The following is a 16,436-nucleotide window of genomic DNA, read 5'->3' on the forward strand; positions in this document are numbered from 1 at the left end:
GGGTCGATCGACCATTTCATGGGGGTCGCCAAGCAAGGCTGTCCGCCATTTTTTTGTCCGCCATTTTTCCCCCCTTTTCCGGCGGGTGCCTTACCTCCCTTGGGCTGGGCCAGCTGGTGGTCGGCCTGCTCCGTCTCTGCCGCTTGCCAGCTACGCCTCGGCCGGCGCAGGGGGCGGAACCACGCATGCGCGGCGCTCCCGGGCACGGAAAGTCCTCGACTTACGACCGGCTGGGTAGTCCTCGACTTACGACCGGTTTAGTCCTCGACTTACGACCGGTTTAGTCCTCGACTTACGACCGGTTTAGTCCTCGACTTACGACCGGTTTAGTCCTCGACTTACGACCGGTTGGGGTCGCATTAAAAAGGTTGAGAACCACTGCCCTAGAGTGTGCCGGTCGAGGGGCCGGCAGGCTGTGGCTGCTGACGGACATCGTCGTCCCCCATGCACTCGCTGGCCTCTGTGTGCGGGGGCTGATGTATCAGGCAGCCGCCGCCCTGGCCCCTGCATCGCCTTGCCCTGCGACAATGGCACTCCCGCCCTGCCTCGCCTCCCTTCACCCCACAGGACGAGCCTCCTGCCCACTGTGCCACCCACCAGAGACCCCCTGGATCTCCCCCAACCCTGTCCGGCCCCCACAGGCGTCCCTGCCCACGAATAACATCAAGGTGACCACGCCCACCTTGGCCACACCCACCCATTCTGCCATGACCACCATGGCCATGCCCACCCAGTGGGCCACGCCCACCTGGCACCCGGCGATAAATAAGTGGGTTTTGGGTTGCAGTTTGGGCACTCGGTCTCTAAAAGGTTCACCACCACTGGGCTAGAGACTGTGAGTACTGCTTTAGGCCCAAAGCCAGCAAACCCCTTCTCAAAATTGTGCTGAGAAAACTGCAGGGACTAGTTCAGGCAGCTGTGAGGAGTCAAGACTGACTTTAAAAAAAACTGCAGAAGATTAGTAAGTAACCTCCCCCCCTTTAAGGTATATTGATAAGAAAAAAAAATGATATCTATTTATATTGACTATACTCTTCATTTTTCCTGCAAGCCATCCTTGCTTCTACAATGCATTTGAAAAACTCATGAACTCCTCCAATTATTATCTTTTTGATCTTCTTTCCTCCCTCATATATGTCTTGCAATTCAATCCTAATTTAGTCTCTTAAATGATGAAACTAGTTCAAATGTCTTTATGTCACTTGCTATTTGTATTCAGTTCATATTTAGTACTCATTTCTCAATGATTCCCTTGTTTAATTATACACACTTTTTATATCTGCCAAGCCTTCAGCAAGCAAGTCATTTTTATGGTTCCCTTAACGTATCTAACTTCCATTTCATTATAACAAATTGGATAGAAAGATGGTCTCGTGGGCTTTAGCGTTCTTGCGTAAGCATTCTACCAAGATTAAGTACATGTGTCAAATTGCTCTGCTATTTATATATAATCATTTCATCTCATAACCATCATTTATATATAATTTACTATCCCTCGCTCAATCTTTTCTGTCAAGCACTAAAGAATAAAAGCAGGCACACACTGCTTTCTGGCAGTCAACTAAATTGTAAAAAAAAAAAACCCCACTGCAATACATTAGAAATTCTTCCTTGTATTCTGTTTAATGCAGTGTTTCTCAACCTTGACAATTTTAAGGCATGTGGACTTCAACTCCCAGAATTCCACAGCCAGCATTGCTGGCTGTGGAATTCTGGGAGTTGAAGTCCACATGCCTTAAAATTGTCAAGGTTGAGAAACACTGGTTTAATGTATTTAGTTTACTAGGAAAAGTACACAGCCTCCACCATCACCGGTTGGAACCACCACTGGCTCCCCTTGCCCTCACCCTATACATCCCAGGGCTGCAGCTTCACCCAGCACCTGGATCCCAGGCCACCAGCAGAAGGAAGAAGATGGCAAAGGCCAGTTGGGGTAGTGGAGGGGGGCAGTATTTGTGGCAAAGTGTAAGGTACCCAAAAGCATCGAGCTGGGCTCCAAATTTTAATCATGTGATTGGGGGCCCAATTGTAACTTTGAACAATCACTGGGCAAATGATCATAAATCAAGGACTACCTGTATCCCTTGTCTAATTTTTTTCTGTCTTAATTTTTTTTTAAAAAAAGAAGATACACTTCTACAAATCATGACATTATTCTGAGCTTTCGATGCACATTGCCAGTTTCCAGCTAATACTAGGAAAATTCTTTACAGCAAAAGCAGATCAAGAATGGGACCAATTGCTTATGCAGCAGTAGTCTTTTATTATTGGATTTAAGGAGAATCAACAGTTATTATTGCTGTTATATTTATAGCCCATCTTTATTCTGTACAACTCAACCCAGCATACATACTCCTTTCCCCTCTTAGTTTCCTCACAACCACCATCCTTCCTGTGAGGTGGGTCAACCACCATCCTTCCTGTGAGGTGGGTCAAGCTAAAAAAAAACCTCGCCCAACCTTACCCAGCTGGCTTTCATACCTAAGGGAGGACCAGAATTTATGGTCTCCAATTTCTAATCCAGCACCTTAATCACTGCATAAAAATAGAAGCTCAGAAATGAAGCTAGTCATTAATTTGTGCAAGTATATAATGAAATACCTGCCTATATTCTAAATAATTACAAAAATCAGGTCAAAGCAGAATATGTAAAGCTGTATTTCCAAGCAACTATCTTTGGAAATGGATTGTGCAAAATATTTTGAATTCCTGTTCTTACCAACACATTTTTCAGCAACCTCCTGTAGAAATATTTCTGATGGCTTAGGGGTCCATTCTCGTGTATGGATCTTAAGAATCTCCTTCCTTGCCTAGAAACATAAATGGTTTTTTAAAAAAGAAAAAAAAAGAAAAAAGCTTTAATCTTAAGATACCAAATATTCCAGTTCCCGATCATGAATGCTCTATGCTTACATTAACACCAGCTTTTTAAATAGAGGAAAACTACTGTACTGTTCATTACTATAATTCCTCAATGTAATTCTAATTTATATAACAAAATTACTTTGGAAAGAGGTAACAGACAGTAAGGTTTATGTGATTTTTATCTTAATACAAATAAATAAAAATGTAAATGTTCGTTTGTTCAAAATCTTAAATCTCCGAAAGTTCTTCACCGATTGCTTTGAAATTTTGACACAACGTTGCATTCGAATACGCGCGTGTTTTTATATACCTACTATTATATAGATGTCACACCTGTGACAGGTAGAAACATGTAACCTGTCTGAGCCACAGCAACGCGTGGCCGGGTACAGCTAGTACAAGATAAAAACTCAAATGGGCCGACATGTTTTTCAGGAAAAAAAGTCTCAAACTAAAGAAATAACCAAACAGTAGCAGCTGCAACAGCTATGAGAAACATGGCTCCAATATTAGAATATTAAAGTAGATTGAAAAATGGGATTGCCTGCATTACAAGCCCATTATGCAAATCTATATATGATATGATATAATTTGGAATATAAAAAGATCATTGGGCTATAATTTAAAATAAGGGAAACAAAACAAAAATGATTACTTCAATTATTATTTTATTTAGCATAATAAATATAATATTGATAAGACTCTGTTTTAAGTGTAATTATATAGCTATATATAATTTTCAACTGCAAAAAAATGAGTATCTGTTGTTCAGAAGCAAAAGAAGACAGAATTCCTTTGGTCTTCCCAAAGGTATTTAGTGACCCACAGTAGTAAAGATGATACAGAGTTGAATGGAATTACAGTCTTAACAATAAGATTGTTTCCTGTGATGTCCTATACCTATAGTTTTCTATTTCAGTCTAATTATTTTCTTAATAAGTTAGATTTTAATGGTCTTATTTCTAACTGAAGAGTTGTTGGGAAATGCAAAGGCAGCACCAAGTTAAGTATGTTACCACCTTAGGATGAAGCATTTCAGAACACCATTCCACTGGTTACAATGGAATGTATTTCAATCTGATACATTATTTGTTTGGTGAGTAGATTGATGGAGTTAATACAGGATAGGGTTAACTCTTCTTTTAGGAGGCGGGGAAAGATCCCTTTGTGCAACCAATTTAAGAAAAATGTGCAGTGGATCTAGTCAACTGGCAGCACACGAAAGAAGGCAGAAGAGAATGCAGAGCAATACCACTTATATACCACTCCACAGTGCTTTATAGCAATTTCTGAGCGGTTTCAATCTGAGCATAACCTTTCTTTCTTGATTTATGATTGACCAAATGGAAAATAAAAGAGAACACAGGAAATATATTTATTAAAGACACAGTAATATCTCACTCTGCACAACCCCAACTTGCTCCTTTTGCCGTAATAATTATAGACATCCAGTTCAATTCAAATGAATGCTGTACATTCCAGTCCCTAATTGAAAGACTGATTTAGACACAACTGCTCTGTATGCCTAATGTTTATTGCTCTATACAGTGCTCCATTGTGGTAAGCCGAAGCTAATTATTCACAAGTAGTGGAATTTCTTACCTCTTTATCTGGTAATGTAAATAGGAATTCTCTGTCAAAACGTCCAGGTCTTCTCAAAGCAGGATCTATGGAATCCAATCTGTTTGTAGCACCGATCACCACAATCTCACCTCTATTGTCTAAGCCATCCATCAATGCAAGCAACGTAGACACAATTGAGCTTAAAAACACAATTTTAAAATATGTTATCCTTTACATGGTAGAATCCACAAGACTTATTTTAAATGTCTGGAAAAAAAAAAGTGATTTTAGAGCAAGTCTTCACAATCCTTTTCAGACTGAGGACTATGTTTTGCTTAACATGGCACATCAGAAGTACTGTCTTTGGGGGGAAAAAAGACCAGGACATAAAGCAAAAGCATAAAATATACATAAAACGGGTACCAATAAATAAATATTGTTAATATGATTATTAATTACATGGTTCATCTTCAAGCATCGCAGGAATGGTCTTTGATGCAGTGCTGATGTCACTGGAGGCTGTGAGGGTCTCGTTGAGGAGAAACTGACTTTTGCTTAACCCTGACAAGACAGAGCAGCTCTGGATTTTGCCCTTTCCTGAACCAGGAGTCCTTGCTCACACTCATGCATTAGGCCAGTGGTGGCGAACCTATGGCACGGGTGCCAGAGGCGGCACTCAGAGCCCTCTCTGTGGGCACGCGCGCCGTCGCCCCACTCCTAGGCCTTCAGCTGGGTTTTATAAAACCTTTTCACCTTAGTCCTCCGCCGCCTTGTGCAAAAAAAAAAAAAGGTTCAATCAGTCAATTTCAACTTCTCACAGGAAAAAAAAAGATCTTGCAAAGTTGGAATTGATTGATTGAACCTTTTAGCCCCACCCAGTCTGCCATTAGCACCGCAGCCATACCCATCCAATGAGCCACGCCCACCCAATGGGCCACACCCAGCCAATGGGCCACACCCACCCGGCACTCGACGATGCATAAGTGGGTTTTGGGTTGCACTTTGGGCACTCGGTCTCTAAAAGGTTCGCCATCACTGCATTAGGCACTCCTTGCTTGAATTAATGCAATATGCTTTACATGGGGGCTGCCCTTGAACACTACTCTAAAGCTACAAATGATCCATAATGCAGCAACATGGACAGCATTGGTGTTGCTAAGTTTGCCCATGTTGCTCTTTGTGCAAGCTGCACTGGCTCCCAGTTTGCTTCCTTCCGGGTACAATTCAAGATAGCAATAGCACTTAAGACTTATATACCGCTTCACGGTGCTTTACAGCCCTCTCTTAAGTGGCTTAGAGTCAGCATATTGCCCCCAACAAGATGCCGGTTGTCATCTTTAAAGCCCTACATGGGACCCGGTTATTTGTGGGACTGCCTTTCCCTAAGAATATCTGCCTGTTCCAGATTGGATAAGGTAGGCATGCTTGAGATCTCTTCCCTGAAATCCTGACCTGGTCCTAGAGGGACCTCAGAAGCCTGCCTTTTCCACGGCTGCCCCTGCTTTATGAATACCCTTTCCCTGGCGATTCTGCGGGGCGCCCCTGTCTTTTAGCTCTTCAGAAGGCTTGGCTTTTCATCCATGTGCTGGGATAGGACAGGACAGGATGGAATGAGCATAATTAAAGCTGGTTGTGGCGCATCCTAAGGAGATCCTTAGGGGCTTTGGTTTTTGATTGATTGATGGTCATGTTTTGGAGCTGTTGGGTTTTATTGCTGTTGTGAATTGCCTAGAGTTGCTTAATAGGAACCAGTACACACACCTTTAAAAGCAATAAACAAACATGTTTCTGGAAGTGTGTTATCTGTAACAAAAAGTATTTTTTCCTGGACACAATCCAGCCCCAAAACAGACAAAACAACCTCCACAACAGCTGAGTTAGTCCCTTCTGGAAGAGATGTTCCAGAAACAAACCAGTTCATTTTTGCATTTCTATACTACTAACAAACTGGTGTAAAAAACTGCATTTTAATCATTTTTTGAAGGACTCGTAGAGATATACACAAAAGCTTGTATGAAACTGCAGGATTTCTTTTTTTTTTTTTTTTAAAGACAGCTGAGGTACATTTCAGATCAGATTTTTTTCATAACACAACAGAGAAAAGCTAGAAAATATATAGTAATCTGCAAATGAAAGCCACCCCAGCGAAAATCTGCAAGGTTTTCAGATATTTTATACTTTCATGCATGATGTAGAGTTTATCAAACATATGCATATCACTTGATCAAAAGTACTGAGAGAAGTTAGCCCAAAGAAGGAAATATTAAAAGGGCAGGAAAATATATTTTTCACCAAAAGAATTTTTAAAAGCATTTTTTTAAAACCAAAAACCAACCCTGGCCTCATCTCTTTGCCCCAAGCAGTAGTCAGCCCTATACAAACGCAGATGTAAGACCATCAGGAAGGTTGGAGCCAGGAAGCTCAAGAAGACAAAGAAACTCTTAAGAGTCATTAGACCAGCCCCAGGGAAGCAGGAGATGACTTTTGGGACATAATAGGACTGAACCACAGATACTAAGGCCTAGAAAAGCACTCAGACTCAGTTCAAAGTTCATGCCACAGGAAGAGGAAACTATTCCAAACAAAAAGCTAGAGAGGGTATAAAAAGCTACTGCCCATGTGCTCAACTCTCTTTCTCTCCTCTGCTCTTTCCTGAAGAACCATCTTTCTGCTTCTTCAATAAACTGTATCCATCTTCCCAAAGCAGTCGCCATGTTGCTTATTTATTCCCGGCTTGGATGAACCAGGATGAAGACTTTACTTCTAACAGTACTGTTATTTATGTCGGCAAATAACTAAATACTATCTTTCTTTGCTTATTTAACTATTTATCTCCTAATTTTCTCAAAATAGAATGGATCCAAGGTTCAGCTTACTTTTTACAATCTTTTGAACTTAACCCATCATATTGAAGTTCAAAGAAATTTTGACGAGCTACAGTTTTTAATTACAAACAACATACCTGTGAATCTGATCTTGTCTGCTGGACCGTACAGGAGCAAGGCCATCTATCTCATCAAAGAATATAATTGAAGGACGCATCTGAAAGGCCTAAAAAGAGAAATTCAAATTAATTATGATTCAAATACAGTAGCTATGCAGAACACAAGATACAAAGAAAGCAAAATTACCTGGTCAAACAGCAGACGAAGCTGTCGCTCAGATTCACCCACCCATTTACTGAGACAATCAGCACCTTTTCTCATGAAAAAAGCTATTCTTCTGTCTCCTTGACTGCACTCATTAGCAAGTGCCCTGGCAACAAGAGTTTTTCCAGTACCCGGTGGACCGTAGAAAAGGCAGCCCCTGGAAGAATTCAAACTTGCAGTTAAAGTAATCATTTTAGCATACTCCACCTAATCACTTTAAGACTTTGGCAACCAGATTTTTAAGAAAAACCTACAAGCAGCACATAAAAGATACAGAGATAACTACACTGATGTTCTTAGTGATCAATATTGGTGGCCTATGAATTTGGAGGTATGAGCATGCTAATTAATAATCCTGTCCTCAATGGTAACAAAATGCAGCCGGCTCAGAGCATTTTCTCACAAACACAAGAATGTCTTCACTATTGCTCCAGCTATTTTCCAGAAGGTACTCATCTTAACTGAAGGAAATCTCACTTCTTGTTTTAAAGTTTAACTCTTGGAAAATCACAAACCAATTGTGGAACAGTCAGTCACGTTTTTTTAATCATATTTATATAGCACCCATCTCACAAAGTTGACTCTGGGTAGCGCATAACGAACAGATAAAATCACATATGAAAAAATAACAAAGATAGGCAATATATAAAAGAACAAATCAATACAAGATAGCTTAGAAATCTTGGCATAGAAAGAATAAAAATAACCAATTCAGCAATGGAGCTGAGTATGTCTCCATTCAGAAATTTCCCAGAATGCTAGATTTTACATATATGTAATTGGGAGAATTTCTCCACTTGAAATTCCATAGGGCATCTGAATATTGTGCTTAAGGATCTATAAATTTCCTGTAACAGATCCCCAAACTTCTGGGTTCTAAATTAACAAGCCAGATGCCACGGGCAAGTTTTTGTCCATGATTATGGACTCAAATGCTCTGTTGAATAATTTTCTGTGAATTTCCTCTCGTATGAGGTAAGAAATCAGAGGTGGCAACCGTGCCTTTGGACATTAAAGTAACATACTCTTCGTTAAAATTACAGAAAGGATCATGAAAGCTGAGAAATGTAGAACAACAGGACTGTACATGCTACCAAGAATAAAGACGGCAATTTTAATCATCTTTATCTTACATATTTCATTTCAATTTTTTTAAACGTTTGTCTTTGCTATCCTTTCTCTTAGTACTAACAAACAGGAAGTTATTCAAAAAAATTAAATTCGTAAATCAGCTTCACAATTACAATAAGCATGGCCCTGAAGAGTAGGAACAACAATCCAGATTTTAAATTTTCAGTGATCTGTATACTTTACAGTGTTAACCTCCTGTTGAAATAACCTACAAGTTTTTGATATGCATCTTTATCTGATTTCAGGAGTTCTAAGAGCAGATGCAGACATGACAGAATAAACTGAAACCAAAATTATCAATTGGCTGCACTATTTAATGAATCTCTATGGCTCTTCAGAAGGATGCAATATGAATGGATTTCCCACTAGAGGATAAATAAATGTGCAAATATAATAGAAACCAACAACCTATTTATTTAAGCAATCAGAGATTGTCTCCAACAATGAAGCTAATAATAAAAAAGAATAAAAGGGAGCTTGCAAAACTTCTAGGCGGATGTTTTAGGTGAACCTGATTCAACTAAAGCTATTCTGAATAGTTTTCTGACAAAGGCTGTAAACAAATGCAAAACCCATACATAGCATTTAGGACTACTCTTTTGTCCAGATTTTTTTTAATGGTTATTTTCTCCTATATTTTGTGCTTTTGTGTTGGTTGCTATATTTACATTCTCTTAGCTCCGATAATTACTTCAATTTTTAACCTCTGTAAATAGTGTAATTTCTTATTTCCCAATTCTTAATTTGGTCTTTCTTAATTAGGACTTGTTTATATTCTGCATTATCTCTTGTGGAAGTCTGGCTATAATAATACAGTAATTTGAAATTACAAAACTTTACACAAAAATAATTCAAGAATACTTTCAGGTTCCTTTTAAGGTTTGGGTACTTCTTAATATAATATAGTATAAATTAATATAATAAAAACTTAGAACACATGTATATTTTTGTAAACTACTATGACTATAGTAAACCTTGTCAGTTTTAACATGCTACACAAATTGATCTAAACAGTGCATTCAAGTGATTATTAAGAAATTATCTTGCCTAAAAATCTTAAGAAACTATCTATCCCAAGAAAGTCCAAATTTTAAAAAGACTTTAACATCCAATAAAAGGAAATAGTTTAAAGTACTACCTTGGAGGCTGAATCTTGAATCTCTCAAACACTTCGGGATAAAGTAGTGGGAAAACTACCATCTCCTTTAAAGCTGAAATATGATCAGAAAGTCCACCCACGTTATCAAATCGTACCTAAAAAGGGAGACAGTTGACAAATGAAAATCATAAAAATCATAGCCAAAGTAAAAGCTGAAGGTTAGCTATGCGGTCCTTACACGTGTCATTTAAGTTATTGCCAATATGTTAAAGAATATCTCAATCTATATGGTGTCTAGGAGTCAACAATAACTTGATATCATACAATTAACCAACACAAGAATAGCTATTTTTAATGTCAGAAAGTAAGACATCAAATCCTTACTGAAGTGTCTATTTGCATTGGATCAACATCGGCCAGGCTTGCTCCAATTTTCATTCGATCTCTGTGGATTCCCTTCAACTCATCTTTTTGAAAATTTAGTGGAAGGCACCTAGTATGGGAATTAATAGTTATTGAAAGTGCTGAAGTAGAAAGTACAATTTAATTTAGCCAAAGTTTAAAACCATGAAAAGCAAATAGATGTAGCTTAATGTTAAATTTGAAATCTTGTTTTACATAGCAATGACTATACAATTCCAATGTGACAAATCCTGGTAGCATTTAATTATGGAAAGCTAGAATTCACCATTTTTTCACTGACAATATTTTAGACAGAATCCCCTCAATGTAATCTCTGGGAAAAAAATACACTACCCACTTCGAATAAATACCTGCTCAGTGCTTTGCTGCGACTTCTCTTCCTACGTCTCTCAAAGCGTTCTTCATCATCAGATGATGATGAAGTTGTGGAATCACTATTATGAATTGCATGCTTTCGCCTATTTTTTTAAAAAAATAAGTATGAAAATGCATGTTGTGCAAGTAGTGATATATTAGTAAATATATGCCGAATATGAGTGGATATGAGTGGTTGAGCTGAGTAGAAAAAGGGTGGAAGAATAAGGAGGGGGTATAGTTAAATCCATGTTGGATTTCCTCCATGAATCTAAATTGGCTGAATACATAGTCATGGTTAGTCACTCTGACATAGACTGACAAGCAAAGCATAATTTTAATTTATACTAACAAACTGATATTTGACACTGCATAATATGTAAAACCAAGTTATCAAATCTCTCTTGAAAACAATATTATGAGGACATACACTGTCACTTAGCAACCATACCATTATAATGGAGCTGAATAAGAAGACAAGTCCTCAAAAATCTTGAAAAATCTAGAAGATACCATCTTCAAGATTCACACGAAGCCAGTATATTTCTTCCTAATATATGCTGATTGGTGTTTGCGTTTACAAATATAGGTAGTCCTCAATTTTTAACCATTTTTTAGCAACCATTTGAAGTTACAATGGCACTGACAAAAGTGACTTAAAACCACTGCAGTGTTCCCATGATCGCAAGCTCAGACAGTAAAGTTTATTCTATAATAAACTATAATTAAACTTTTGCTAAATTAATTAGGGGATACAAGCAACATATGAAGCATTGCTGCTAGTATATATTTTGCACACACAAAAACATACCTATTTATTTTTTTACGGAAAGGGCTCCGTGGTCTTGCAGGACTAAAGGGGAAACCTTGTCTTACTGGAGAGGCTGCATCATCATAAAATTTAGGCTTCTTCGGATGCCTGGGCTCTGTTAACAATATCAAACATTTTTTTTTAAAAAAGAGGTTAATATTCTTGCTTCTACAATAGACAATCAAAGTAGACCACAACCTACTTTTTGATAAGCTAGAAAAATGTGGGAAAGACAGCAAATCATGTAGCAAATCATTTGTTTACGAAAAGCCAAACATGCTTAATTTTAACTTGTACAAAGTTCATTTGTTAACTTCATTCCTGAAAGACATTCAGAAATTAAATCTAGGCAGCATTGGCTGAAAAGTTACACAATAAAGATGTACAGCTGCATGAAATGTTAAGATGACAGTCCCACCCAAAGCAAAACAAAAACAGATTTATAGCACTGAGAAACTTTTCCAAGTAATATATTCACAACCACAAGAGGACAGATGAACTGAATTTTTTTAAAATAAATTCAGAATGTTTTTTAAAACTTCCAACCAAGCAGTACAAGTAACAATTAAATGGATTCTAGCAATATGGCTAGAGGGTACAATTACAGAACTGAGCCAAACAAAGAGCCAAATGAGTTAATTTTTGCAGCCATGATCAACGTTATAAAAGCAAAATCAAAATCTTCTAGTTAAAAGCTTGAAGCATCTTCCTAATTAACATGGTTGCACAATATACGGTTCTGGATTTGATCAGGCCTGCAAAAACAAAGCCCAGTAAATCTGTATGAAATCCACAGGTATATTATACTTTTGCACTTGGAAATTGTTCATGGGGAAAAAACATACCACACAGGAACAAAGTAACATTACAAATCACAAGTTCTAACTTCCACGAAAAAAAAAAAAACCTGCAGAATTTACTAGTGAAATAGAAGCCCTTTTTTCTTGAGACCAAAGCAGTATATTCAGTCGAGTATGTGCTTAATCAACTCCTCCCCCCCAATCCACTTTAATTCCAAGCAGAGAAGAAACAGAATCTGTCACTGCTGATTTAATGACTAATGATATTTCCAAATTTCCATAAGAAAAAACATTAAAACAAAAAACAAATCATGGACCTTAGAATAACATGGAATAAAATGCCCCTTTTTGCCTTCAACTTAGAATGTTTATGAGGAATAGATATTTTGATCTTGGAAATTTGTAATAAATAAATGAAACTTCCATGAATGGTATAAAAGAAACCTACTTTCTGGTGAGGCTTGATAACGAACAACAGTTTTTCGCTGCCGGAGATCATAGCGCTTTTGGTTTTCTTCTCCATCTTCATCTTCATGGTCCTCAACTTCTTCTGAAGATTCTACTTAAAATAAATTGTTCTAACTTTAATAAAGGTTCTGAACCTATAACGAATTTTATAATTGGTCTATGTAATTTTATTACCTATTTCGGCTAGGAACATATACATTATCAGTTTTATTTTATTCATTACAAAATTCAGCTTTCGATGCCCAAACCAAACCCAATTTGAAGCTATCTCAAAGCTTTAATAAAGATCTGAAGGAAACAGATAATCTCAAACTTTGGAAGAAGGTAATAGCAAACGCCTTTGAAAATATTGCCCCTACCACTGAAAAAACCCACCCCAACAACTGCAAGGACCTGGTCCAGGCAGTTGCCAATAGTCAAGACTGACTTGAAAACAGGTGTTTCAACACATATGCCAAAATGAAATATATGCAAAAATGAAATATAGTTAAGAAGAGTTTTAGCAAATCCTGTGAGAGGATCATCACCAGGGATTAACCTAAAAACTCTAGATCAGGGGTAGGCAACCTTGGCTCTTTTATGACTCGTGGACTTCAACTCAGGAATTTGGCTCAGGAATTCTGGGAGTTGAAGTCCACGAGTCATAAAAGAGCCAAGGTTGCCTACCCTTGCTCTAGATAATCAATTCGTAAGAACAGCTGTTAATGGCTGGACCAAGACCTAGTCTATTTAGATATTTCTACAGAAGCTAACCAAACATTTATCAGAAGTTTGAACCAAAACATCTTTCATTCAGTTACCCATAAATATATCCTTCCCTCTTTACCCACACTTCAAATTTTCATATATAACAGCATAGTAAAAGCGGCACAATAACCTGCACTTCCATCCTGATTGTCAGAGGTTTCTTCATCAGTCCTTTGGATAGGTGGTTTCCCTCTGGAGTACATATCAAGGTTTCCCTGGAAATAGCACAAAAGCTCACTCAAGTAATCCGCCATTACATGATGCTTCTATAGCCATTTCAATAGATACAGTAAATGGAATCAGAATATTGGACTGTGCACATCTACTGAAAAAGATGCTTCATAATGTATAATGTATAGATAATGTATAGCACACCTTTCTCAGCTATATTTGTCTCACACAACTGCTTTTGAAATCACTACTGGTTGCCCACACATGTTTGTCCTTTGTCCTGATCTAGTCTGAGGATGCCGAGACAGCCCACAGCCAATTCCATGGCCTTACAAATAGCACTTCTGGTTTAATGATTTGGGGGGAAAAAATCTCCTGTTGTTATAAAGCGTACCTTAGAATTACTTAGAATTTGTTCAGGTTATGTTCAAACTATCAAAGCAAAAGCAGTAAAAAATATTGGTGCCTCCACAATGAATGTATACTTACTCCTTTTCTACCATTGAACACCCCAAGATCTTCCATCATTCGTCTACGGCGCATCTTCTTCATATCGTCCATTTTTTGTAGTACAGCTTCTGCAGTACTGACAAAAGTATGCAACAAATAATTAAGCAAAATAATATTAACGAAGAATCCATTAAACAAAAGAATGCCACAATACCGTATCTTCCGTTCATAGTAAGCTAGAACTATTAATAAATGCAGATCCAATCCTGCGTATATCAACAGACAAGCAATAATGCCCCAAAGAAATCATGTTTCTTTGTTCATTTGTATGTTGCCCATTACAGAAGGTCTGCCCCTTCTCCTTACTCTTGGAGCTCCTTCTATTATATCATAACAAAACAAAACAAATACAAATTTTCCTACCATTTTGGAGTGAAAAAAGAAAAGCTAGAATTGTAGCATAGGTGTTTGTAATATTTTCCAAAAGGGGTATATTTGGAATTTTGAGAGTATGTGGTAGTACTCTCAGAATGATTATTACGGCGGGTATGGTTAGTCATAAACACTCATTTACCAGAAAACAAATAATGTGGATCTGCAAAATACAGGGACATTCTAAAGCCACTCTGAACTCAGTTCAAAAAAGTGCCAAACTACTCCCTGAAAAGCATAATCAGTAGATAATGGGAGAATATTCCAGAGTTATCCAGAATATTCCATGCTCAAATTAGCAAAACAGGTATTGGTGTTTGCTATGCAGCATTCCAGCATCATATTGGTTTTATTTTATTAGAAGCTTATTTAACTTAGATGGTGTACGGATCTACATCAGGGGTGCCAAACTCAATTTCACTGAGGGCCGCATCAGCACTGCGGTTGCCCGGGGGGGGGGGGGGTTGGGCGTGGCCAGACTGGGTGCAGCCTACTGGGTGGGTGTGGATGGAGTGGGTGGGGCCTACTGGGTGGGCGTGACCAGTTCTACATCATTCACGTCAAGGGTGTCTATGGGGGCCTGGGTAGGAATGGGACAGATCTGAGGGTCTCTGGCAGAAGGGGGTGGGACCGGGGCAAGTGCCAAGGTATGGTCCACCGGGGCAAGTGCCAAGATGGCCACCACAAAATTGTACATTGGCTCCCAGCTGGCCTGGGCCAGGGCCAAGGCAAAGGCAGCGGGGGCCGTTCCCTCACTGTTTCCAGGATGGCTTTGCAGGCCACATGAAACCACTTCGCGGGCTGCATCCGGCCCCCGGGTCTTGTGTTTGACATGTCTGTACTACATCAAACAAAGTATCTTATGAAAAACCGATACCCATAGGCACCATTACAGGTAGTCCTCAACTTATGACCATAACTGAGCCCAAAATTTGTTTCTAAGTGACAGTTGTTAAGTGAATTTTGCCCCATTTTACGACCTTTTTTGCCACAATTGTTAATCATTGCAGCTGTTAAGTTAGTCACACAGATGTTAAATGAATCTGGCTTCCCCATTGCCTTTGCTTGTGGATCACACAAACCCAGGACTCTGTAACAGTCATAAATATGAAGCAGCTCCCAAGCGGCCGAATTTTGATCATGTGACCATGGGGATGCTGCAAGACACTTTTTCAGTGATGTTGTAACTTCGAACAGTCATTAAATGAACTGTTGTATGTCAAGCACTACCTGTATTTAGTTCTTTAAAGTGTCTGTTTAAAAAGCAAAGAATTGCCCCTGGAAGCATAGTTCTGCCCCTACGCGTGATATGACCTTAATTCAGTTTGTGGTCTTCCAAAATGCTTGCCACTTCCAATATACAAAAAAGGAAGAACCATTAATCAACTGGAGCTTCTTATTTTTTATAGATGGAATCAATGATAGAGGAAATAAAAAGATAAACAACCTTACTTTGTAATTAGTCTGTCAAACAGAACCGACTGGTTCATAGTACTATGGCGGCTTTGTCTAATTCTGCAACTGCGACGGACTTCAACATCCCCATTTTCTTCTGCAACGTGTTCTTCAGGCTTCCCACCTACTCCTTCGTTCAGGGACCTGGTTACAGGAACTACAGATCCTAAAGTAAAATAGAGAATTTTTGTTTGCTGCACTTTGCATGTTTCCTAGATTAAGGATCATCTCAATTAAATTTCACTTCACTTTCAATCTGTATGTTGAGATATTTTTAAAATTGTGTTTAAAAGTAACTTTCTCAATGCAAACAAAAATAGTTATTTATCACAATGAAGTAACTTTGCATCTAAAAGAATACATTTCTTTTCCAGTCCCTTTTTTCTACTGCACGCTTCTACCTAACCTTTCACAAAGCTGACTTATCCTGATATCAAAAAATAAATAAATTCTTGAATAGCACAGCACAGAGCATTAAAGGTTGCCATGGTGATGGGAAATCAGAAAACTTTAGGAGC

The 16,436-nt window shown here is 38.5% G+C and overlaps 1 protein-coding gene across 1 annotated transcript in view; it reads right to left on the reverse strand.

Moving 5' to 3' along the window:
• Window positions 1–16,436, reverse strand: part of ATAD2 (ATPase family AAA domain containing 2) — a 45,534-nt gene that overhangs the window by 16,641 nt on the left and 12,457 nt on the right. Inside the window, exons 4-16 of the mRNA XM_029285779.1 lie at window positions 15,916–16,084; window positions 14,071–14,167; window positions 13,541–13,625; window positions 12,644–12,754; window positions 11,396–11,510; window positions 10,581–10,688; window positions 10,192–10,300; window positions 9,847–9,962; window positions 7,560–7,734; window positions 7,391–7,479; window positions 4,468–4,627; window positions 2,720–2,810; window positions 2,133–2,194 (exon numbers count right to left, since the gene is read on the reverse strand). Of these exons, the coding sequence (XP_029141612.1) occupies window positions 2,133–2,194; window positions 2,720–2,810; window positions 4,468–4,627; window positions 7,391–7,479; window positions 7,560–7,734; window positions 9,847–9,962; window positions 10,192–10,300; window positions 10,581–10,688; window positions 11,396–11,510; window positions 12,644–12,754; window positions 13,541–13,625; window positions 14,071–14,167; window positions 15,916–16,084 (1,487 nt within the window). The remainder of the gene's footprint in view (window positions 1–2,132; window positions 2,195–2,719; window positions 2,811–4,467; window positions 4,628–7,390; window positions 7,480–7,559; window positions 7,735–9,846; window positions 9,963–10,191; window positions 10,301–10,580; window positions 10,689–11,395; window positions 11,511–12,643; window positions 12,755–13,540; window positions 13,626–14,070; window positions 14,168–15,915; window positions 16,085–16,436) is intronic.

Source organism: Protobothrops mucrosquamatus, unplaced genomic scaffold (genome assembly GCF_001527695.2).
Source record: "Protobothrops mucrosquamatus isolate PMUCROS unplaced genomic scaffold, P.Mucros_1.0 scaffold2242, whole genome shotgun sequence".
Classification (NCBI taxonomy): domain Eukaryota; kingdom Metazoa; phylum Chordata; class Lepidosauria; order Squamata; family Viperidae; genus Protobothrops; species Protobothrops mucrosquamatus.